Source organism: Protomyctophum bolini (assembly GCF_963924005.1).
Source record: "Protomyctophum bolini genome assembly, chromosome: 3".
In the NCBI taxonomy this organism is placed as follows: domain Eukaryota; kingdom Metazoa; phylum Chordata; class Actinopteri; order Myctophiformes; family Myctophidae; genus Protomyctophum; species Protomyctophum bolini.
This window is the reverse complement of record NC_137864.1, coordinates 17,994,961-18,018,189: the sequence shown is the minus strand read 5'-3', so window position 1 is coordinate 18,018,189 and position 23,229 is coordinate 17,994,961. Positions and strand designations below refer to the sequence as shown.

The window sequence follows — 23,229 nt, the reverse complement described above, 5'->3', positions numbered from 1 at the left end:
ACTGAATGAGTCGTTTTCATCCTGTCCTCAACACACACCGGATACCTAATTTGTCAATGACACGACACTAAAAATACCTGACACCCTTTTAAAAAGAGATGAGACTGAGCAATGTGTGTGTAGCAAGCTTTGACATCAGTATGGAAAAGCACTGCAGCCAACTCACTTCTGGTATGTGGCCCTTCTGCAACTAGCATCCACATTCCATTCTAAAGAACTGCTACATTCTACACTTAACAATCACATCCGGCAGAGAGCAAACATGACTGGATCACGCTAATGTTATTTTGCTTTGCTTTTTGCACACGCTGTAATTGTACAAATAGTAATATTCCAATATTTGGCTTTGACTAATTTCTGGGAGTAATTTGAAAAGAATAAGCAATGGGCCTATGCCTTTTTCAGTCATTGAAATTGTATTTTGTGTGTGATTTGGATGGACATTTACAGATAATAATGTTCTTGTTGTAAGTCCACACCAGTGTTCTTTTTATTTAATTTGTAAACAAGGACCGAAATAAACCATTCATTCATTCATTCATTCTTTCCAACATCATCAGCACCATTGTTGTAACGTGACTCTATTCATACTGACATGCCATAGTACATAGTACTACTGCATCATGGCCCCTGAGGCAAAAGATGCACTCATTCAGGTGAAACCCAGGTGACAAATGACACCTGTTCTCTTGGGAGGGGGGGGGGGGGGGGGGGGGTGGATGGTAAAGCTATCACCTGTATCTTCTCCTCACCTCACTATTTGCATATGTCCGCTGTGTCCCCATTGGCTGGGGCGGCGAGAAAGGGGTGGAGTATAATCTCACACCACCCAGACGCGAGCGAGGATTGGCCACAGAAATGGCAAAGGGGAAGTGAATAATTGGACAGATATTCCTGTGTCAGGCCACCTAGCAGGGAACTATCGTCCCTGATGATAAAGTAATAATAACATCAATAGGCTTTGTCTCACTCTCAACCTGGCAACTGAAAGCCAAACAAACTTAGCCAACCAGTGTCCCGGTCTCCAAGGGGGACGAGGATACACTTGATACATATCGTTGAGCCAAATCAAACATAATGTAGCAAAGACACTTGTTCTTCTTTCAATGCTCTTGTATTTTTCTATCTAGTACATTCGCTGAGCATCTCTGCAGGGCATCTTTTTATCACTTACAGAACTAACACCCACAGCTATCGTCATAGTGCATATCATCGAAGGCCATTCTAATATCACTTTCACTGTAACGTGCTAAGCTGACCTCAGCTGACCCTCACAATGTCTCATAGCACTGTGCTTCATAGGAACATTGTAAGATTATGTGATGCTGATGCATACAGTGGTGGGAAAAAGTACTGCAATGTAGAAATACAATTGTAACCAAATACAAGTTACAAGTAAAGTAATACTGTAGGCCTACCTGTATCTACAGTCTACTGGCTATTAGGCTATAATGAATACAGTATAACTAGAGCTATATAATCTATACTAAACCTGTATCAGGAATATCACTTGGACTTCAGAGTTCAGACTCAGGGAACTGAATTAAATATTGCGAGAAACCTCTCGTCTTGTCAGGTGGTTTTCATGCACTGACTTGGTTGACATACTTATCTGGCTCTGCTAAGCAAACAGCAGGTCTGTGGAGGCCCAGATGACACACAGAATAATTGTCTTATAGCACATACAGAGAATTTGTGACCATTGCAGGTGGCCGGACGACACGTGTCATGTCTGATTGAGCTGGACCAGGCAGGACAGGACCATTACTGATAAAGAGAAAGAGAAATACGCATCATTATCACAGAATGATAAGGTATAAGATTGTCAGATGAATTGTACTTCAACAACCTGATCGCATCTCCTGATAAAGAAGAACATGGTGTCACAAACATATCTACTGCAAACTGCAAAGATACAAATTGTATCTATAGAGAGGGGACAGCAGTGGCTCAGGGATAGAGACGAGTTCCCTGCTTGATACCGGGCTCCACCCGGAGTTAGTGTCGAAGTGTCCTTGAGCAAGACTCTGAACTGAAGCCCTAATTGCTCCCATGGTTTCCTCCGCCGTCGATGTGTGAATGTGTGTGTGAATGGGTGAATGTAATGAAAAGTGCACATTTACCATTTCTTTATTATTATTTATCGTGAATGTTAGATTTTGGTGTTAGAACTATCGTATTTCTTTCTTTCTTTCTTTCTTTCTTTCTTTCTTTCTTTCTTTCTTGTGTATGGCATCCAGATAGCAAAAGCTTATGTGTTCACATGAACTTGTTTTCAGTCATCGGTCATAGCCTCAAGTGTAGCCTATACATTTTCTGTAAATGGCTCTAATGTGATGTAGCCTATGTTATTCCTACACACTGTTTTCTGACACGTTGTTGAAGTACCAGACATATAGAAGGGGTTTTAGGGCATAGCATGAGAAGAGTCCTCAGGGTGATTTGTCAATAGAGTAGTAAGGTAAGTAGAAAGGCACGAGAAGAGTCCTGAGGGTGATTTGTCAATAGAGTAGTAAGGTAAGTAGAAAGGCATATTCTGTTGCGGTAAAGCTGCAGTAGCTGTAGGACATTGTGAAACACAGGCATTTGAATAAGATATTAAGATAATGAATTGACTCAAGGCTACCACAGACAGACAGACAGACAGACAGACAGACAGACAGACAGACAGACAGACAGACAGACAGACAGACAGACAGACAGACAGACAGACAGACCTCTCTGTTTCACATGGTTCTCTGGGTGGTCAGAGAACGTTTTTGTACGTCTCTACATGTTCTGAATTCTGATGAATTGAAAATGGTGGACCCTATTGTAAACAAGTGTAATGCTTTATGGTGTCGTCCATAGTTAACAGTTTTTGTATGGAGTTGTGCTTGAAATGTACTGTAATTCTGCAAACTGTATAGTTCAATCAATCAATCAAAGTCACAGTGGTGGAATGGGAGGATGGATAGGGCAGCTTATTAGTGAATAATTAAGAAAAGTCAAAGTAAAATATAATACAAATAATCACCTGAACCCCAAAAAGGACACTTTTTGGACTCTGGGGGCATACAGTATGCCCCAACAACTGCAAGCCTATTTAGGCCCTGCCCTGTCTGGGGCCTGGGCAGCACTGCACAGTGCCAGACGCGCATTAGACATTGCCACAGGTAAATCTAAAGTTCTAAACCATATGTTAATCTATAGTGCCCTCTCGTGGGTATATGGCGCATTACAGTGGCCCTGTCCAATCCAGGTGAGATCTTTGTCAATGTTTTACCTGGGTATGGTGACGTCAACTCGACACACGACCTCCCTCCCCTCCTCCAGGAAAAGAAACGGAACTGAGGAATCCATGATCACCTTTAGGCTTTAGGCTAGGAATGTGTTGTGATCTCCATGGCGGAAGCAAATTCATATTAGGTCTAATTAATAGAGGTTTCACAGGACATTTACCATTTCTTCACAGAGTCGGGTTTTAGAGCACTAAGATCTGAAGGCAGTATAGTCGTAGTCCAGACTCCTGACCTGACCTGAACACAATGTCTGCCTCCGCTGTTTTCGTGCTGGATTTGAAAGGAAAGGTAAGACCAAATTCTGAATATTGATGTTGATCACTGTATATAGCAGGCATAGTAGTAGGCCTATTAGGCCAACTAACCTATGACATGTCAAACAAAAAGTATCTTTCTTTGTTTTGTTCTAAATCTAAGTTGGTACAGTGTCAGTTTAACTGTTGCTTTAACTGTGTACTATCAGTAGCTTGTCTGTGTAGTGTGTGGTTAATAATTCATTTGGATACTGGCTCGCCAACAGGTTTATTATTTTCCATGTCACTTCCAGGTTGCAGTTGCTTGTCGAAAAGAACCGATGATCTGCAAGCACGTCGCGACACACTATGTCAGCTTGTAGGTCTGTTATTTTTGACACAGACATGTAATCTTAGATGTAGGCAGCCTAGGTAACGGCGCGTTTAAGGATATGAGAGGGGAAGTTAACCGATAGAGGAACCTCTCGACTCTAACCCAGTTACCCAGACTATATGTCATAATAATATTATTAATTACTATTAATAAGACGGTATCAAATATTGAATTTAACCATGTTAAATGTAACCCTTTCATCACCTAAATGCAAAACAAACAGCAAACTTCATGGAATCTACGTAGCCTACAGGATTATAAAGGATCGTTTCAGCAAAAACAAGAAAGAAAGACAACAGTGACCCCTACTGGTGCTCAAAGTTTGAGGAAATGCCATGAGTAAATTAATTAAAATGAATTAAGCATTTACTATCTATAGGCTACATTTAGAATAGTAGTGCTGCTGGAGGCCTACTGTTATTTCATTCTAGCTGAGGGATGGAAGGAGTTATGCACACACTGGCATTATATTGCAACACACCCATCACTCAAACACAGCAGACTCTAGGCAAATATTTACACCCATGGTTGTATTTGTTCATACCCATTTCCATGTTTTTGTTCAGTCACATTCGGACACGGCCAAGTAAAGGCAGATCAAATCTGATTTGTGTGAGGCATATTTCATGTGCTGAGATGTATCAATTTCACCTGAGCCCTTTTGCAGCTCGGCTGAGCAGTCTTCTACATTCCCTAATAGCTGGAGCATACACCTTCACTTAATGTGCCCTCGCAGGTTACCAGAATACTGATATAGTATTGATTTCAGCTAATTACTAGTATTAGTATTATTGACTTTTTTGTGTCCAATGTATTTGTATTTTGTTCATAAAGGTAACTTAACTAAATTAATTAATTGAGATTCCAATTCAAAAATAGCAAAAAAAAAAGAAAACAGGATTCAAATTCAAATCTAACAAAAATTGATGATCTAAAGTATTTTGTTCATAAAGGTAACGTAACTAAATTAATTTGAAATGAATTAATTGAGATTCCAATTCAAATCTAGCTTGAGCTTGTAGATCGGCTATTTTTGCTACGATAGGCTGCTATATGCAATGTGGCCCTCTGAAGTGATTGTAGAAATATAGTGGCCCTCTCCATCGTCAAAGTTTCCCACCACCGAGCTGGAGCACATGATCCCACAGGCTAGGTTTTAGGGCTGCCACTATCAAATATATTCTTAGCGATTGTTCTATCGATAACCCTTTAGAATAATTGAATAATCGTGAAGGGTATATGTTTTTTCTCTTTGTATTATATCAGGGAATCAAAACCATAAAAAAATAATCGACTAAAACGATTTGTCTCTAATTAACCATTTCAACCCTGTTTCATAGTTATTTGGATAACTTGGATTCAATGCATCGTGCGCTTGTATATCTGTTGTTTTTTTTCAACGTACGTTTGCCTGTTGTCTCTCCTAATGGTACCACATCAACACAGCATGGAATTGTTGACAAAATCTTAACCAACGACAACAACATACAGTATTCTGAGTTCACGGTGGTCCGTGGCTCAAATGCCGAATAAATAATGGCCCTTGATATGATAACGGGTTGAAAACCACTGATGCATGTAACGAACCAATAAATTCTGTACTGTAGGTGTCTGATAATAACCATGTGATCATGTGATGTGATTTTCCCGCCGCAGGTATTGATTTGTCGGAATTACAAAGGAGATGTGGACATGGGAGAAATCGACCACTTCCTGCCTTTACTAATGAACCAGGAGGAAGAAGCCCTTATTTGTCCTGTCATGTCCCACGGCAGCGTTCACTTCCTGTGGATCAAGCACAGCAATTTATACTGTATCTTTATCTTGTTACTTGTCGTTACTGTCAATTCAATTCAATGGAGCTTTATTGGCATGAGAAAACAAATGTTTACATTGCCAAAGCAAGTGTCACAGTACAATAAAAACAGTAGAAAATGGGGAAAGTATATACAGTTAGAGGGGGTACAGCTGCAGCATTTTGTAAACAGAGCTACATTGCAATCGTTATAACAGGGTTTTTTGAAAAAAAAGAAAAAGAAAATTGCAGTCACTTTGGGACAAATGGCAGCATTTTTTCATTTTGTTTGTTTACATACAGTGCAAGGTCCAGCGGTCTACTTGGTACAGATAGTAGTCCTTAGGGTGGTTGTATTCCATTGGCTAACCTTCTTTTGTCACAACAGTTCACAAATCTTGCTGCTGTGTTTGCACATTGTTGTATTTTTCCCAATAGGTTTTTTTTGTGGTGTTGAGGGTCTCGAAATCATAATACACAAAATGCATCTGGCACTTTTCTGACTGTAATAGTAAAATAGCAAATATCTGTACAATACTCCTTGACGTGATCTTTCTAGTGGTGGCCACTACGAACAAGAACGCCAATGCTTCCCTCGTGTACTCCTTTCTCTACAAACTAGTTGAGGTGAGTCAAGATTATATTTATATTAGCCTGAGGTTGGTTTCATAATTAATTTATGTGTGACATTCTTCTTATTGATGATTGGTAAATTGCATTGTGTGTGGAAACAAACAACAGCTCACTTCCTTGTCCATCTTCCAAAGTTGTAATTATGGCTGTGATTTAGTACAGTAGTTCCCAAACTATTTCATGTCAAGGACCCCCAAATTGACACTAATTAGCCCGTGGACCCCCATTTGAAAAGATATGGCAGGGACCCCCATGAGAGATTTGCATGGGTCTAGCAGTGATTCTCAACCTGTTTAATTTCAAGGACCCCCAGTTTGATATGCATTAGGCTACGGACCCCCATTTAATGGCATTTCTATCTCTGAGACCCCAATTTATATGGAAAGATCTATGTCATTTTAACTCTGAGAGAGTACACGGGTCCATTTGGTTCCATATGTACACTCTCAGAGTTACAGACCCATAAGGGTCCATTTGGTTCCAAATCATTTAGCTGGGGACCCCCTGGAACTCCCTCAGCCTCAAGGACCCCTGGGGGTCCCTGGACCCCACTTTGGGAACCACTGATTTAGAATGTCTCCATGCTGTGTGTTGTTGTGTGTAACGTAGGTGTTCACAGAGTACTTCAAGGAGCTGGAGGAGGAGAGCATTCAGGACAATTTTGTGGTGGTCTATGAGCTGCTAGATGAGCTGATGGACTTTGGCTTTCCTCAGGTCACCGAGAGCAAGATCTTACAAGAGTGAGACTCTGCCAGACGTGCAGTACAGTACATAAACACAAAACAGATCTAATATAGGGCCAGATATATTGTCCATTGGTATCATTATGCAGCCGATATGTCTCAATTGTCCCTGTTATGGGCCTGTCATTATTATAGGAGAAATGTTGTCATTCGTTTATTTTTTATATATCTTTTGCGTATACGTTCTCAAATAGAAACTTTAAAGCAGAACCATGTCAAATGTTTTGATGAATGAAATTAAAATTTGTGTATGTTAATACAAAATAACTTGGTTGGATTGGTCATGTTGGATTGGTCATGTCTCACCCAGACACAGGATCTGACACACATTTTTACCTGATGGTCAAGATTCAATTAGATCCCCTGAGCAAGCAGGATTCTATTAGCTCAATGGTAAAACATTTCAGCACTTGCAGAGGACCAGGTTCATATCCGGGAGCGGGGTAGAAGAGAAAAATTATATTAAGTTTTCAAAAATTATTAGAAATGTTGCACTTTTTACACAATATAATCAATCAAAATGATAATTATGATCTAGGTCTAGGATTCTACAAAAATCATCAGACCAGAAAAATGCACATAAAACAGATCTTATATAATGATGTGTAATGGAAAGTTTTGCACACGCATACAAAGCCATAACATTCTAAAACAAACATTTAAAGAGCTATATATCCTCTGTGCAGGTACATCACCCAGGAGGGTGCCAAGCTGGAGGTGACCAAAACCAAGGTGCCGACAACTGTCACTAATGCCGTGTCCTGGAGGTCTGAGGGCATCAAGTACAAGAAGAACGAGGTCTTTATTGACGTCATTGAGTCCATCAATGTGCTGGTAAGCTGGGATAGGATGTGCTTTATTGATCTCTGTGTTCAGCTCATGAGAGACAGCATCACAGCAGTTTTTTGATTGAAATATTTATTTATTAACAGTTTGCAGTACATTTCAAGCACAAACTCAATACAAAGAATGTTACTGTGAGTGGACGACCCAATTAAGCATTACACTTGTTTACAAGAGGGTCCACCATGTTCAATTCATCAAAACATCTAGAGACGTACAAATAGACACTTCTATATAGTCAAAGAACAGAACAGGATCTCATCATAAAGGAGGTAAAAAGGGAAAAGAAACGTATACAGTGAGGGGAAAAAGGGGGGGGGGGGGGGGATTCAGATTTTACGGGTTCCAGTAATGTCAAAGCAAAACCGAATTACTTTTTTGTATCGATTCCTCGTCCCATGGAGACTTGAATGAATGGATATTTTGACGTTTTTATCACATTACCTGCTGTGTTCCACAAAGACTGCTGGTCGTCAAATTATTGCCTTAGGAATGCGACAAAAACATCCATGAATTCAAGTCTCCATGGGATGAGTAATCAATAGAAATGCATGCAATAAGTCCTACAAAAATACTTATATTATTACAATGATGAAGATGATAATCATTATTAATAGTACATACACTACATATTAATATTATTATCATCTGGTGATTCTTCAGTATTTCACAGATGGTTTGGTGATTCAAATGATTCTTTCCAGGTGAACGCTAATGGCAGTGTGATGAGCAGTGACATTGTAGGCAGCATCAAGCTGAAGACCATGTTGTCTGGGATGCCTGAACTACGACTGGGCCTTAATGATCGAGTCCTGTTTGCTCTCACTGGACGTATGTACGCACGCACGCACACACACACACACACACACACACACACACACACACACTGTACACACAGACATGGATAGATACAGTGATGGAAGTTATTGAGGTAGCCTACTTGTACTTTACTCGAGAAATATCGTATATTTAATAACTGTATATTTTAGTCCACTTTTTATTTGACATATTTGGTTACTTTGCCGATTCAGATTATAAATACAAATTTAAATCAACAAATAAATGATACCATAATGGTTTGTGGTTATTCTTTTGAGCACCAGTAGGGGTCACTGTTGATTTTTTTGCTGAAATTACCCTGCTGTAGTTTCCATGAAGTTTGCTGTTTTTGCATTTAGGTGACAAAGGGAAAACGGTGACCATGGAAGACGTGAAGTTCCATCAGTGTGTGCGCCTCTCGCGATTTGAAAGTGACCGAACCATCTCCTTCATCCCCCCAGATGGAGAGTCTGAACTCATGTCCTACCGCATCAACACTCATGTCAGTCCCATTCTGTCCCTCGTGTTCACATATCAGCATTTAAAATATGATGAGCCACATCTTCTCAACCACTTAAACTCCATTATACTTGGCTCCCCTAGGCTCCTTTTTCCCCACTTACACCAGATCTCTTCATAATAACCTATCTATAAGCTCACAATTGTATGCATTGTAAGCTTGTAGATCTTCTATTTTTGCTGAATGTTTGCTAGTGTTATATATTATATCTCAATTGTTGATTGGGCTATTATAACCAGGGTATATATGGTTGAATGTTCTGAAGAATAACATGCTTTTGTTGTGAATATAAGAACCAATTGAGAAAACTCCTATAGAAAACATACAATTCCAAGGCCTTTATGTTTTATTAAGAACACGACTCAAATAGTATAACTGTCTCTGATCAAGGATCTCCTTAAAACCACTTAAGCCCTATTTTATACTTGATTGTACAGCAGTGGCACACAAAACATGATAAAACTGATTTTTGGAAATCTTCAGAACATTTTGAAAATCTTTGACGTTGATGTTTTTCACCTGTTTTTCACCTATAATGACAGGCCCAAAATAGGGTTGCCAGGTTGAAAGTGGTTAATAAGCTGCACTCTTTCTCACACAGGTCAAGCCTCTGATATGGATTGAATCGGTGATAGAGAAATTCTCTCACAGTAGAGTGGAAATCATGGTCAAGGTACAGTATTAAAGTACTCATTACTCAATACAAAAAATCCTACAGGAGGAGTAGATACAATTATATTGACATTTATTTGGCATGTACATAGAAAAGAAAAATTGATCAAACAAATTAATGTATCTGAGGCTTCACTTATTATTTTTCCTTGTTGTTCTTGTTATTTACTAGGCTAAGGGCCAGTTCAAAAAACAGTCTGTGGCCAACAATGTGGAGGTGATAGTGCCTGTGCCCAGTGATGCAGACTCACCCAAGTTCAAAACCAGCACAGGCAGCGCCAAATACGTCCCAGAGAAGAACATAGTGGTGTGGACCATCAAATCTTTCCCTGTAAGAAGTCCACTTAATCACCCCCCCCCCCTCTATGCACCTATCTGTTTATTCCTCTGTCTGTCTATTACTCTGTTTATTGTAGGATTTGAGTTTTATTGATTGAATAGTTTATTGAACATAAATGGAAAAACAGCAACGGAGTACTCTGTCCAAAAATTTCCATTTAGGCTCTATGCAATCCATTCATAGACAAGACTGGTCCCACTGGTGGTGTCAGTTTCTGATTTTAATACTTTGTGCGTTCAGGTCCCAATAACTATGTAGGAGTTAGTCCCATTTTTTTGTACAACCAAGTACCAAGTTTGAGTCTTACATATTTACCTCTCATTAAATACCTTTTTATGTGATTGAATGCCTTTTTAGGTCTTCTGTAAAGAACTTTGAGGTGCTTTGAAATATACATACTGTAAACGTATTTCAAGATGTAGACGGAGTAGGCGATTATATATATATTTATTCTATGTATTTATCCATCTGTCCATCCATACAGGGCGGTAAAGAGTTTCTGATGAGGGCTCATTTCGGTCTGCCCAGTGTGGAAAATGCTGAAAAGGAGGGCAAGCCGCCCATCACTGTTAATTTTGAGATTCCATACTTCACAGTCTCTGGGATACAGGTGTGTGTCATTGTCATGTGTGAAGCGTGCAGTGTTGGCCTTTTTTATTTAACCCAATTCTCCTACAGTGTATGACTGTATGTGCTTATACACAGTGGAGAGTTCATTTAACTCAGATCTTACATTTTTACACTCTTGAGTATACTATATGTGCCTAATTCAAGTTCATGCTCAATGCAATTCTGCCGGTTTTTGTAGTCTTTTCAGAATGCATGAGAGTACTTTTATCTTTCCATGGCTAATATTATAAATTACATATCTGTATGCTCTATCCAGCACCTGGGAAGCACAATGTTATTCACATGCAAAACCTATAACCTATATTGCAGAGTGAAGTTAGCAGAAAAGCTGATGATCAGATTACACTAATTTGGTTAGGTAAAACACTCTTGCCGTGACATTTGTCTTTCACTAGGTGCGGTATATGAAGATAATTGAAAAAAGTGGTTATCAGGCGCTACCATGGGTCCGCTACATCACGCAGAGTGGAGGTAGGATTAAACCCCCATACTTTACATAAGAGCTATTGTTCTTTGTGGTAAATGGTATTTATAAAGTAAATAACATCGTAGTAATATATTTTGCTTTACACGTTCTCCTCTTTCTTTAGATTACCAACTAAGGACAAACACTTAAAACGGCTGGGCTATTCCTCACCTGCAGACTTCCATAGTTCAGTTTATGAAATTGCACTCCAAATGAATGTCTTTAACTTTTTTTGTGTGCTTAGAATAGTATTCATCTTGATTTTAATGTTGTTCTTGTTGTAAGTTTGTTTCAAATGATTAAACTTGTTTATGAAATGATTTCCTTTAAATATTTTGTTGATGAAGATTTTTTTTAACTCACTTTTTGCTCCTGTAAATTAATTCTGGATAGTGTTTTGCTCAATGATGTGGCTGATTGTGGGCACTTCAATGTTAAATTGGCTATTTTTGTGTAAAACCATAAAGAATTTAAATATGTTTTGGAATAGTCGCAAATAATGTACACATGATTTGAACATGCATGCATCATCCCCATCATACCCTTCAACCTCTTGTTTATGCCCAAACTGACTGGCTATCCACAAGCTTTGTAGCAATTGTATGAATATTAGGCATTAAATGTCATAAAAATACATGTATTTGGTCTCCCATTCATTAAATAAGTGTAAATATGAAATCAAATATTAAAGAAATAGTCTGTAGTTCTCAGGTGCCCACTCTTCGTTACCTGTCTGGTTCAACCACTGTTGACCCCAAGGGGTCTCCATTCTATCCTTTGTTCCCATCTACACTCAATTATCTTTGAGATATATTACTTGGCTTTTTTTTTTTTGCTTTTACCCCAGAATACAAATAAATAGGTTCATGTTAAGGCCCAGGGTCGCAGTGGTGGGATTATCCATTTAAAGTTTCGCACGAAACTGTAAACGACGGGACACCGCCTTTTTCTATACCTAGCTTTTGTAGTTTTTACTATCAAAGATCAGAGTATTATAAGTATAATAGTATATGAATGAACTGCTGTTTGAAGACGTTCAACGTATGCGAATCGCCCGCTTTCTGCGCTCCGCGCTCCCATTGGTCGACCGTCGCTGTCATATGGTCCCTGTTGCCACGGTGACAGCGTAGTAACCGAGTGGTAACTCCACCCTTTTCGCCATACATGGAGCGCAGCCCCAATGAAGTCCTCTGTGATTGGTCGAAGTGGGACTGCTTCCAATGTTTGTAAATTTGTGGCCAGTGCAGTGCTAGCCTCGTCTCCCCCCAGCGCGCAAATGTTCCACTCTCTAAAGTTTATAAACTTTCACCGGCTGGATACATTTGAATTTTACCGGATTTGAGAACAACGGCTCAGAAGAAGAGCGGCTCGCTGTCTGGATTCTCCCCCGAACGAACAAGGTAAGGGTTTTTAAATGTAAAAGCTCACGGTACGGACAGTATAGCCTTTTAAATGTTAGCGCCCGTTAGCATTTAAGCTATCCAGCCTGCAATTGCTCCACTTTCTCGTACGTAGGGGATAAAAAACAGAATATTCTGGACTCTCGTCGTATAAAAACGTATGACTTTTAAAACGCAACGAAGCGGAACGTTTGTTCGTTGCAACGGGGAAATGCTGTAAAAAATAGCAAATGCTGTGTAAATCAAATAGCCCGAAAAGCTGTCATCTGTTGTTCAGTGGGTTTGTTTCTGTCGTTTGTTACCTGGACCGAGTCTTACGTGCTGGTTATTTATAATTTTATAAATATGAATGCGGCCATCTAACGTGACATTTCTTTGTGAACATTAGAATGGTGCTCGCTGAGATGAATCCCGGCAGAGCTTTGAGCATGGCAGCAGCCCGAGGGAACGCCATGGACGTGGGGAGGATTCTGGAGGAGTCCGGGGTGCATCCCAACACCCGCAACGAGTTTGGAAAGACTCCGTTGCAGGTAATTTAAATTTATATATCCATCGTCGTCATTCTTGGTGGTATTATTTGGTACACGAGGAACCACAAACTAAAATAAAAAACATAGGACAGTGTTTGAAATGAATATCGCTGCAAGTGCACCGTCGTTTGTTAGAAATTGTTACGCTTATTTGTTTCCCCCACGTCGTGCTAACCATGCCTTGGCGAATATCTCTGTCCCTCATTATATCAGCACATTATGCTTCTGACTGGGCAATGTCCTAACATTGATAACATATACCGTATATATATTCTATTTAAGTCAGCAATCCACCTCCCTGGTCCTCTCAGGGGTCCAGTAGTCAACTGTCGGTGAACGCCCACTTGCTCAGCTAATACAGACACTTGAAGCCATGCTTGCTTTGACTCTTTGAACTTAAGTGGTGGAGGAAGCATTCGGATTTTATTTTTTAACAGCACCACAATAGTGGTAGTGAAAGCTTTAAAATTGAAAGATTTAATGGAATACTTTTTTTTTTTTAAAGTAACAGTACCACAGTGTTACACAAGTCAAAGCTTTCACAGATGTACCTAAATGTTGTCAATAATAAATCATGATTTTTGTAAAAAAAAGTACAAACATTTACCTCTGAGATGGAGTAGAAATAAACAAAAGTATCAAAAAAATGTCATTAAGACCTGTGTCACCATAGCTTTTAACCACTTTAGATATTGAAAAGCTTGTAGAGATCTGCTGTTTTTTTAAATTGGAAAACGTGTGCAAATCTGTCTATTTTACAGCAAAGGTTTTTTTTTTAAACTCAAATCTTTGCTTCTGGGGGGTCCCTGAAACGGCATATTTTCAGATGGGGGTCAGCGGGCCAATTACATATACCGGTTAATTTTGGGGTCCTTGACATGAAATGGTTTGAAAACCATTGACGTAGAAACGTAGGGTTTTTCAGAAAACTGTCACGATTTAGAAGACATTTGTAGAATCTGGTCACAGGTCTCTCAATTGGTTAAAAGTATCTGCATTCTGGAAGCTGTATGTAGTACACTAGACTAGAGCGTCGCAGTCCCGCCCCCTGCGAGGGCACCAGGAAATAATTTCCCATTCATTTTCCCCATAGACGTTTCAAAAAGTATTTATTTAAAGTAATTTGTCATGAGTTGTCACCTGCAGAGTTGGCTTTGTCCGAGGTTTTAAATATCTTTAAATAAATACTTTTTGAATCGTCTACGGGGGAAATGAATGGGGAGTTATGTCCTGGTGCCCTCGTCGTTCTGAAAGGGGGCGTGGTTGAGACGCTCTCTACAGTAGCCAATACTTAAAGTAAAAGTTACTTTAAAGCACTGACACTTTGTCTCTTCTCTAGGTGATGATGATGGGAAGCTACAAGGTGGCCCTGTTGTTACTGCAACACGGGGCAAACCCCAACATCCAGGACAGTCACGGAGTAGCACCGGTCCACGACGCAGCCCGCACAGGCTTCCTCGACACACTGCAGGTAAGGCACATGCACACATACACTGGAGACACCAAAGGGGGCTTCGGCCTCTCGCCCCTGCCCTTTTACCCCTCTCCAGACCATGAATACTTCATTTACTCTGCCATACTTCCTTTCCATTCCATACGAGAAGGCAGCAGTCACGACTCAGAATTGCCCTTTTCTCGAACTCTCCTGAACTTGAACGCAGCGTTTACCCATTTAGACCCCTAATGTTTTCTGAAGTGAAAACCTTCAAATTCTTATTAAAAAAATGATGTTGCTATATGAGAAACGGAGGTAGCTCCAAGCATGAAAACAACGTATATTCTAATCTAGGTTACACCAAAGCTAAATGGGTTAAAAATTTGTACAAATCCATGTCGTATGCCGCATCTTCACTATCTAAAGAGTGTGGTCGTGCCCCAAATATAGCTGATCTACAAGCTCACAATGCATCGCAGCCAGAGGTCATCGCCATGTTGGCTTGTGGTGGACATTCTTGTCAACACATTTCTTTTTGCCACCGACAAGGTCCGACATACGAAATGAGTGACCAATAATATTACCAGAAACACAAATAGATAGCCCTGAATAACAGGTCTGTTCAAATGGAACCAAACGGACTCAGAGTTACAGGCGTCTTTGCAAATAAAAAATTTGAGAACCACTACTCCTAAATTCCTAATGTGCCATTGTGTCATAATAAATAATTGCCATACATATTCTGAAGAAAACCTGGAGATTGACATACAGTAATTGGTCTTATGATCAAAATAAGAACATCATAATGGTGTGTAAAACAGAAAATCAAAAAAATGTGCCACGGACATGACCAAGTCTTTGCCACGGACATATTATTTGTGACCCCTGGTCGTGGTGCTATTTTCGCAAAAAGTTCAGCCCTCTAACATACATTCCCTGCACGTCCCCGCTGCACTGCTGCAGGTTCTGGTCGATCACGGTGCATCTGTGAACCTCCCAGACCAGAGCGGGTGCCTGCCCATCCACATCGCCATCCGGGGAGGCTTTCGGGACGTGGTTAAGTTCTTGGTTCCACTGTCTGACCTGAAGCACGCCAACACCAGTGGCCACACGGCAGTGGACATGGCCCGGGAGTCGGGTGCACCCGACATGGTCAACATGGTGTTCGCTCAGCTTCATCACAATTAGCAGCACTCAGGATGCTGGTTACCCTCTACGGTCACCATGTTCTACTACAATCTATTTTTCAAACCTGGTGACTTGAATTCATTGTTTTGTATAAAGTTTTGAAATTGAAAGTATTGTTATGGCAGCTTATGTTCAATAACGCCCGGTTTATACTTGGTTTGCGCGCCGTCACAACCTTGGTTGTGCACAGTCAAGCTAGTAGATTGGCAATTTTTGGATTGTGCTACAGTGGCGCGCGACTACAGTACATATAACTGGGGCTAAAGTGGGTGGAAGTGTGGACACCTCTTTTGCACAGTGCAATTTAGGCACCTTACACCTTTTTTATGTTTTCCCTATGGTTTGGGAGTGCACATTTAGATTGTTCCCTAAGTGTTTTGTAATGATTGCATTGCATTTTCCATTGTTGATGAATTTCAGCAGTTGACATTTGTATTGTTGTTGGGTTTTTTTTACTATGAAACTTGCATAGTTGTTTGTCTTAATTAGGTGTAGATTATGAATTTACACTTATTTATTTAAGTTCTTATAATTTTGTAAATAGTTATGCTGAGAGTTGTTGAAATGTTATTTATACAGATATTCTAAAACTAAAATGCAAGTGTTCACTTTTCTTTTGGATGACAAAAGCACACAATTTAGTGTTTAACTTGATGTCCTTGTTTTCTCTTTTCTCCCCCAGTGTTTTGTAATGATTTCCATTGCCTTTTATTTTGTGAATTAACTTTAGCAGTTGACATTTTGTTTTAAAACTCTATGAAACTTGACATGGTGCACCATGATTGCATACTCGTGTTCTCCTCAATTAAGGGTAGACTTATTTATTTAAGTTCCTATGACTTTGTAAATAGTTGCATTTACTGAGAATTGTTCAAATGTTATTCATACAGATATTTTACAACTGAACTGAATTATAAGTATTCACTTTTATTTTGGATGACAAAAGCACAAAATAAAGTGTTTAACTTGATTTCTCCAGTGTTTTGCATTCCATTTGACATTTTGTTTCCTATTTATTTATTTGGTATGAGACATGACATAATGCACCATGATTACATAGTTCCTACTGACTTTGCAAATACCGTATAACATTTTCTCAGAGTTGAACTGTTTTTTTTCACCAACGCCTAGTAGCCTAGTTCCTGCTGAACTAGGCTACTATATTCAGCATGACTTGCCCATCAAACTGCAACATTAATATTGGTTACAAACTAATTTCTAAGCTAAACCTGTGAGCATGGATAAATAAAATAAAAATATTTCCTAATGCAATGCAGCATGTGTGATAAGTTATATCCAGAAGAGGTCACTGCTCAATTCAAAACTTTGGTGGGTAGGCTTGGGTATAGTTTTATCTATTTCTGTAGGAGGCGTTGCTTAGATTAGAACCTCAAGTAAATAGGTATGAAAGACGTATAGCGCATATGCATTGACATCTCCCAAAACTTCTGCCAAGGCATAGTAGCTGCATTTTTTGTGTTTTAATGAGCTTGGGTGCTTCCCCAAGGTGATTCCGCAAGGGTGTTTATGACTGTAGAATGGAATGTAGGCTTTTTGCGCAAGGGAAATTCAGGTTATAGATACCTGGAGTTTAAATGCAGAAAGTGCTGAATGAGGTTTCTGTTTGGCTGGCTTGAACAACAAGCCAGCTTCAACAGCACTGAATGAATGATATGGTGTAGTCCTCTAATGATCGGACTCTCATCAGTCATCACAGATATTTCATGTTCAAATCCCAGTCCACTAATACTTTTCAACTTTACCTAAAATAAAAATAAAACACTACAAAAACTATGAGAGATGGTGTCTGATGATCAGGCTCTCAACACAGAGGTTCCATGTTCAAGTCCCAGATCTCCTAGTTCAATTCTGGAGAACTTTGAAATATATATATTTCTAGTAAAGTGCACGAGCCAAGTATAAATTCAACATTGCACAAAGAAGTTATATCACTTCTCTCTCTGCACAATAAGCCACACAACGTCCAAGTCAGAAAGCCAAACACTCACTCAGCAGTCTCAGCTCACTCTAATAATATAATAAATTCACAAGACATTGAATTAGAGTCTAATTCAATGTCTTGTGAATTGATTATGAATATAATGAAATGTAAATGTGTCTTATAAACCCATGGGGGTTGGGCACTTTGTGTGCAGAACACAACATAAAATAATCAATAAACAATCAATCATAGCAAAAATAGTTGAAAGTGAACAGCGCCAACATTGTCCAGTTGAAAATGATCGAACTACGCCGACACGCCATCCAAACGCCGTTGATACGCCGACCTCTCTCTGGACGGCGTATCAACGGCGTATCAACGTCCGCTCACGCCGTCGGACAGTTTTTGACTATTTTTGTGTTTTCAGACAGTTGAAAGTGAACTGAAAATGAACTACGCCGACACGCCGTGCACACGACGTTGATACGCCGTCTCTCTCTTGGACAGCGTAGTAACGGCGTATGGACGTCCGCTCACGCCGGAAATTAATGGATTTAACAGATGGAATGAATTATTACAACTAGGCCTAGTCTTTAGTGAATTTATTTGATACAATTAAGCGATGGAATTAATAATTATAACTAAATGTCTTTAGTAAAGAAGTCAAATTAAATAAACATTTATCTTAAAATAGCTTAAAACGTGACAAATTTATTTGTCTGTACTTAGTGACTTTAGGTTTGTTTCTTCATCATGTCTGGCTCTTTAGTCCACTGATAAAGTATGCGCCTTGTTGATAGGAGGTCCGGGGTTCGCCTCCCAGCCGAGGTTAGACTTTGAACCATAGGGTTTCTTTCTACATTGGTTTTTCTATCACTGAGTGGAATCAAACCAAGGAGGATCTCTCAAAATGTATGGTGTTTTGCCAAAATAGTTGCCAATTTTTTTGGCAAAACACATTTCTATAGATGTGTTTTGCCAAAATCGCCCTCATGGTGGTGCTATAACCGGCAGATGTGGACAAATGCAGGGCAAATGTTTTTCCTTGGCCTCTAGTGCGCCTAAAAAGATGTACACAGATCGGTGCAGTTTACAGTAAGAACATGAATTGGCCTGTTATAGCGCCACCATGAGGCTGATTTGACATTTTTTGAAGTGCCATTTCTTCCTCTGTCTAGTGGGAATGTGTGTGTATATGAAATATTTCAAAGATTCCTTTTCAGGCAATGTCCCCTGTGAATGGAGTTTCTAGGTGAAAGTAATTTTTTGAAATGCCACTATCTGCCTATAAATGTCTCAAATTTGAAAGCACTATATTTCTAAAACTATGAAACATTTCAAATATTCCTTTTCAGGCAAACATGTCCACCGCAAGATGAACCTAAGTAGGCTAGAATGGGGTTGCTAGGTGTAAGTATGTAGGCTTCTCTGTTGTTAGCAAAACATGCTAATGTTTCTCATCCTCCGCAACACCCATTCTCATACACCGCTATACTTTTAAGTATGTTGCGGTAGAGAGAACGTCATCGTTTTGGACTATGGGCTATAGCCCATATCGTACGGCATACTATAGCACGCCGTTTTTCATCATTTTTGAGGATTTGGAAAAAATGAAAAAAAACGATGGGTTATAGCCCATGTTTTTTGAAATTTTGAAAAAAAAAAGTTAGCCTCGTTTCTCATCATTTTGGACCGTGGGCTATAGCCCATATCGTACGGCATACTATGGCACGCCGTTTTTCATCATTTTTGACGATCTGAAAAAAATGAAAAAATGAAAAAAACGATGGGTTATATAGCCCATGTTTTTTGAAATTTTGAAAAAAAAGGTTAGCCTCGTTTCTCATCATTTTGGACCATGGGCTATAGCCCATATCGTACGGCATACTATAGCGCGCCGTTTTTCATCATTTTTGAGGATTTTTAAAAAATGACGAAATGACAAAAACGATGGGTTATAGCCCATGTTTTTTGAAATTTTGAAAAAAAAAGTTAGCCTCGTTTCTCATCATTTTGGACCATGGGCTATAGCCCATATCGTACGGCATACTATAGCGCACCGTTTTTCATCATTTTTGAGGATTTGAAAAAAATGACAAAATGACAAAAACGATGGGTTATAGCCCATGATTTTTGAAATTTTGAAAAAAAAAGTTAGCCTCGTTTCTCATCATTTTGGACCATGGGCTATAGCCCATATCGTACGGCATACTATAGCGCGCCGTTTTTCATCATTTTTGAGGATTTTAAAAAAATGACGAAATGACAAAAACGATGGGTTATAGCCCATGTTTTTTGAAATTTTGAAAAAAAAAGTTAGCCTCGTTTCTCATCATTTTGGACCATGGGCTATAGCCCATATCGTACGGCATACTATAGCGCACCGTTTTTCATCATTTTTGAGGATTTGAAAAAAATGACAAAATGACAAAAACGATGGGTTATAGCCCATGATTTTTGAAATTTTGAAAAAAAAAGTTATGCGTTTCTCATCATTTTGGACCATGGGCTATAGCCCATATCGTACGGCATACTATAGCGCGCCGTTTTTCATCATTTTTGAGGATTTGAAAAAAATGACGAAATGACAAAAACGATGGGTTATAGCCCATGTTTTTTGAAATTTTGAAAAAAAAAGTTAGCCTCGTTTCTCATCATTTTGGACCATAGGCTATAGCCCATATCGTACGGCATACTATAGCGCGCCGTTTTTCATCATTTTTGAGGATTTAAAAAAAATGACGAAATGACAAAAACGATGGGTTATAGCCCATGTTTTTTGAAATTTTGAAAAAAAAGGTTAGCCTCGTTTCTCATCATTTTGGACCATGGGCTATAGCCCATATCGTACGGCATACTATAGCGCGCCGTTTTTCATCATTTTTGAGGATTTTTTAAAAATGACGAAATGACAAAAACGATGGGTTATAGCCCATGTTTTTTGAAAGTTTGAAAAAAAAAGTTAGCCTCGTTTCTCATCATTTTGGACCATGGGCTATAGCTCATATCGTACGGCATACTATAGCGCACCGTTTTTCATCATTTTTGAGGATTTGAAAAAAATGACAAAATGACAAAAACGATGGGTTATAGCCCATGTTTTTTGAAATTTTGAAAAAAAAAGTTAGCCTCGTTTCTCATCATTTTGGACCATGGGCTATAGCCCATATCGTACGGCATACTATAGCGCGCCGTTTTTCATCATTTTTGAGGATTTGAAAAAAATGACGAAATGACAAAAACGATGGGTTATAGCCCATGTTTTTTGAAATTTTGAAAAAAAAAGTTAGCCTCGTTTCTCATCATTTTGGACCATGGGCTATAGTCCATATCGTACGGCATACTATAGCGCGCCGTTTTTCATCATTTTTGAGGATTTAAAAAAAATGACGAAATGACAAAAACGATGGGTTATAGCCCATGTTTGTTGAAATTTTGAAAAAAAAAGTTAGCCTCGTTTCTCATCATTTTGGACCATGGGCTATAGCCCATATCGTACGGCATACTATAGCGCGCCGTTTTTCATCATTTTTGAGGATTTGAAAAAAATGACGAAATGACAAAAACGATGGGTTATAGCCCATGTTTTTTTGAAATTTTGAAAAAAAAAGTTAGCCTCGTTTCTCATCATTTTGGACCATGGGCTATAGCCCATATCGTACGGCATACTATAGCGCGCCGTTTTTCATCATTTTTGAGGATTTGAAAAAAATGACGAAATGACAAAAACGATGGGTTATAGCCCATGTTTTTTGAAATTTTGAAAAAAAAAGTTAGCCTCGTTTCTCATCATTTTGGACCATGGGCTATAGCCCATATCGTACGGCATACTATAGCGCGCCGTTTTTCATCATTTTTGAGGATTTTTAAAAAATGACGAAATGACAAAAGCGATGGGTTATAGCCCATGTTTTTTGAAAATTTGAAAAAAAAAGTTAGCCTCGTTTCTCATCATTTTGGACCATGGGATATAGCCCATATCGTACGGCATACTATAGCGCGCCGTTTTTCATCATTTTTGAGGATTAAAAAAAAAAGACGAAATGACAAAAACGATGGGTTATAGCCCATGTTTTTTGAAATTTTGAAAAAAAAGGTTAGCCTCGTTTCTCATCATTTTGGACCATGGGCTATAGCCCATATCGTACGGCATACTATAGCGCGCCGTTTTTCATCATTTCTGAGGATTTGAAAAAAATGACGAAATGACAAAAACGATGGGTTATAGCCCATGTTTTTTGAAAATTTGAAAAAAAAAGTTAGCCTCGTTTCTCATCATTTTGGACCATGGGCTATAGCCCATATCGTACGGCATACTATAGCGCGCCGTTTTTCATCATTTTTGAGGATTTTTAAAAAATGACGAAATGACAAAAACGATGGGTTATAGCCCATGTTTTTTGAAATTTTGAAAAAAAAAGTTAGCCTCGTTTTTCTTCATTTTGGACCATGGGCTATAGCCCATATCGTACGGCATACTATAGCGCGCCGTTTTTCATCATTTTTGAGGATTTAAAAAAAATGACGAAATGACAAAAACGATGGGTTATAGCCCATGTTTTTTGAAATTTTGAAAAAAAAAGTTAGCCTCGTTTCTCATCATTTTGGACCATGGGCTATAGCCCATATCGTACGGCATACTATAGCGCGCCGTTTTTCATCATTTTTGAGGATTTTAAAAAAATGACGAAATGCCAAAAACGATGGGTTATAGCCCATGTTTTTTGAAATTTTGAAAAAAAAAGTTAGCCTCGTTTCTCATCATTTTGGACCATGGGCTATAGCCCATATCGTACGGCATACTATAGCGCGCCGTTTTTCATCATTTTTGAGGATTTGAAAAAAATGACGAAATGACAAAAACGATGGGTTATAGCCCATGTTTTTTTAAATTAAAAAAAAAAAAGTTAGCCTCGTTTCTCATCATTTTGGACCATGGGCTATAGCCCATATCGTACGGTATACTATAGCGCGCCGTTTTTCATCATTTTTGAGGATTTGAAAAAAATGACGAAATGACAAAAACGATGGGTTATAGCCCATGTTTTTTGAAATTTTGAAAAAAAAAGTTAGCCTCGTTTCTCATCATTTTGGACCATGGGCTATAGCCCATATCGTACGGCATACTATAGCGCGCCGTGTTTCATAATTTTTAAGGATTTGAAAAAAATTACGAAATGACAAAAACGATAGGTTATAGCCCATGTTTTTTGAAATTTTGAAAAAAAAAGTTAGCCTCGTTTCTCATCATTTTGGACCATGGGCTATAGCCCATATCGTACGGCATACTATAGCGCGCCGTTTTTCATCATTTTTGAGGATTTAAAAAAAATGACGAAATGACAAAAACGATAGGTTATAGCCC

General features: G+C 39.0%; 2 protein-coding genes across 3 annotated transcripts; both read left to right on the top strand.

Annotated features, from left to right (window-relative positions):
* The first annotated feature begins 3,328 nt into the window (after positions 1-3,328).
* On the top strand, positions 3,329-11,957 carry ap1m2 (adaptor related protein complex 1 subunit mu 2). Of its 2 annotated transcripts, XM_080758119.1 has the most exons (13): positions 3,329-3,569; positions 3,829-3,893; positions 5,565-5,721; positions 6,263-6,330; positions 6,946-7,076; positions 7,766-7,913; positions 8,627-8,753; positions 9,101-9,243; positions 9,863-9,934; positions 10,106-10,264; positions 10,758-10,883; positions 11,299-11,374; positions 11,494-11,957. In XM_080758119.1, exons 3-13 carry the CDS (start codon positions 5,601-5,603, stop codon positions 11,517-11,519), a joined length of 1,197 nt encoding a protein of 398 aa, XP_080614245.1. In that variant the 5' UTR covers positions 3,329-3,569; positions 3,829-3,893; positions 5,565-5,600; the 3' UTR covers positions 11,520-11,957. The 2 variants fall into 2 exon arrangements, with proteins under 2 accessions (XP_080614245.1, XP_080614244.1); XM_080758118.1 differs by lacking the exon at positions 3,829-3,893.
* Positions 11,958-12,629: 672 nt separating this feature from the next.
* On the top strand, positions 12,630-16,859 carry cdkn2d (cyclin-dependent kinase inhibitor 2D (p19, inhibits CDK4)). The gene is made up of 4 exons (XM_080758381.1): positions 12,630-12,769; positions 13,158-13,299; positions 14,639-14,770; positions 15,698-16,859. Exons 2-4 carry the CDS (start codon positions 13,159-13,161, stop codon positions 15,920-15,922), a joined length of 498 nt encoding a protein of 165 aa, XP_080614507.1. The 5' UTR covers positions 12,630-12,769; position 13,158; the 3' UTR covers positions 15,923-16,859.
* The last annotated feature ends 6,370 nt before the right edge of the window (positions 16,860-23,229 follow it).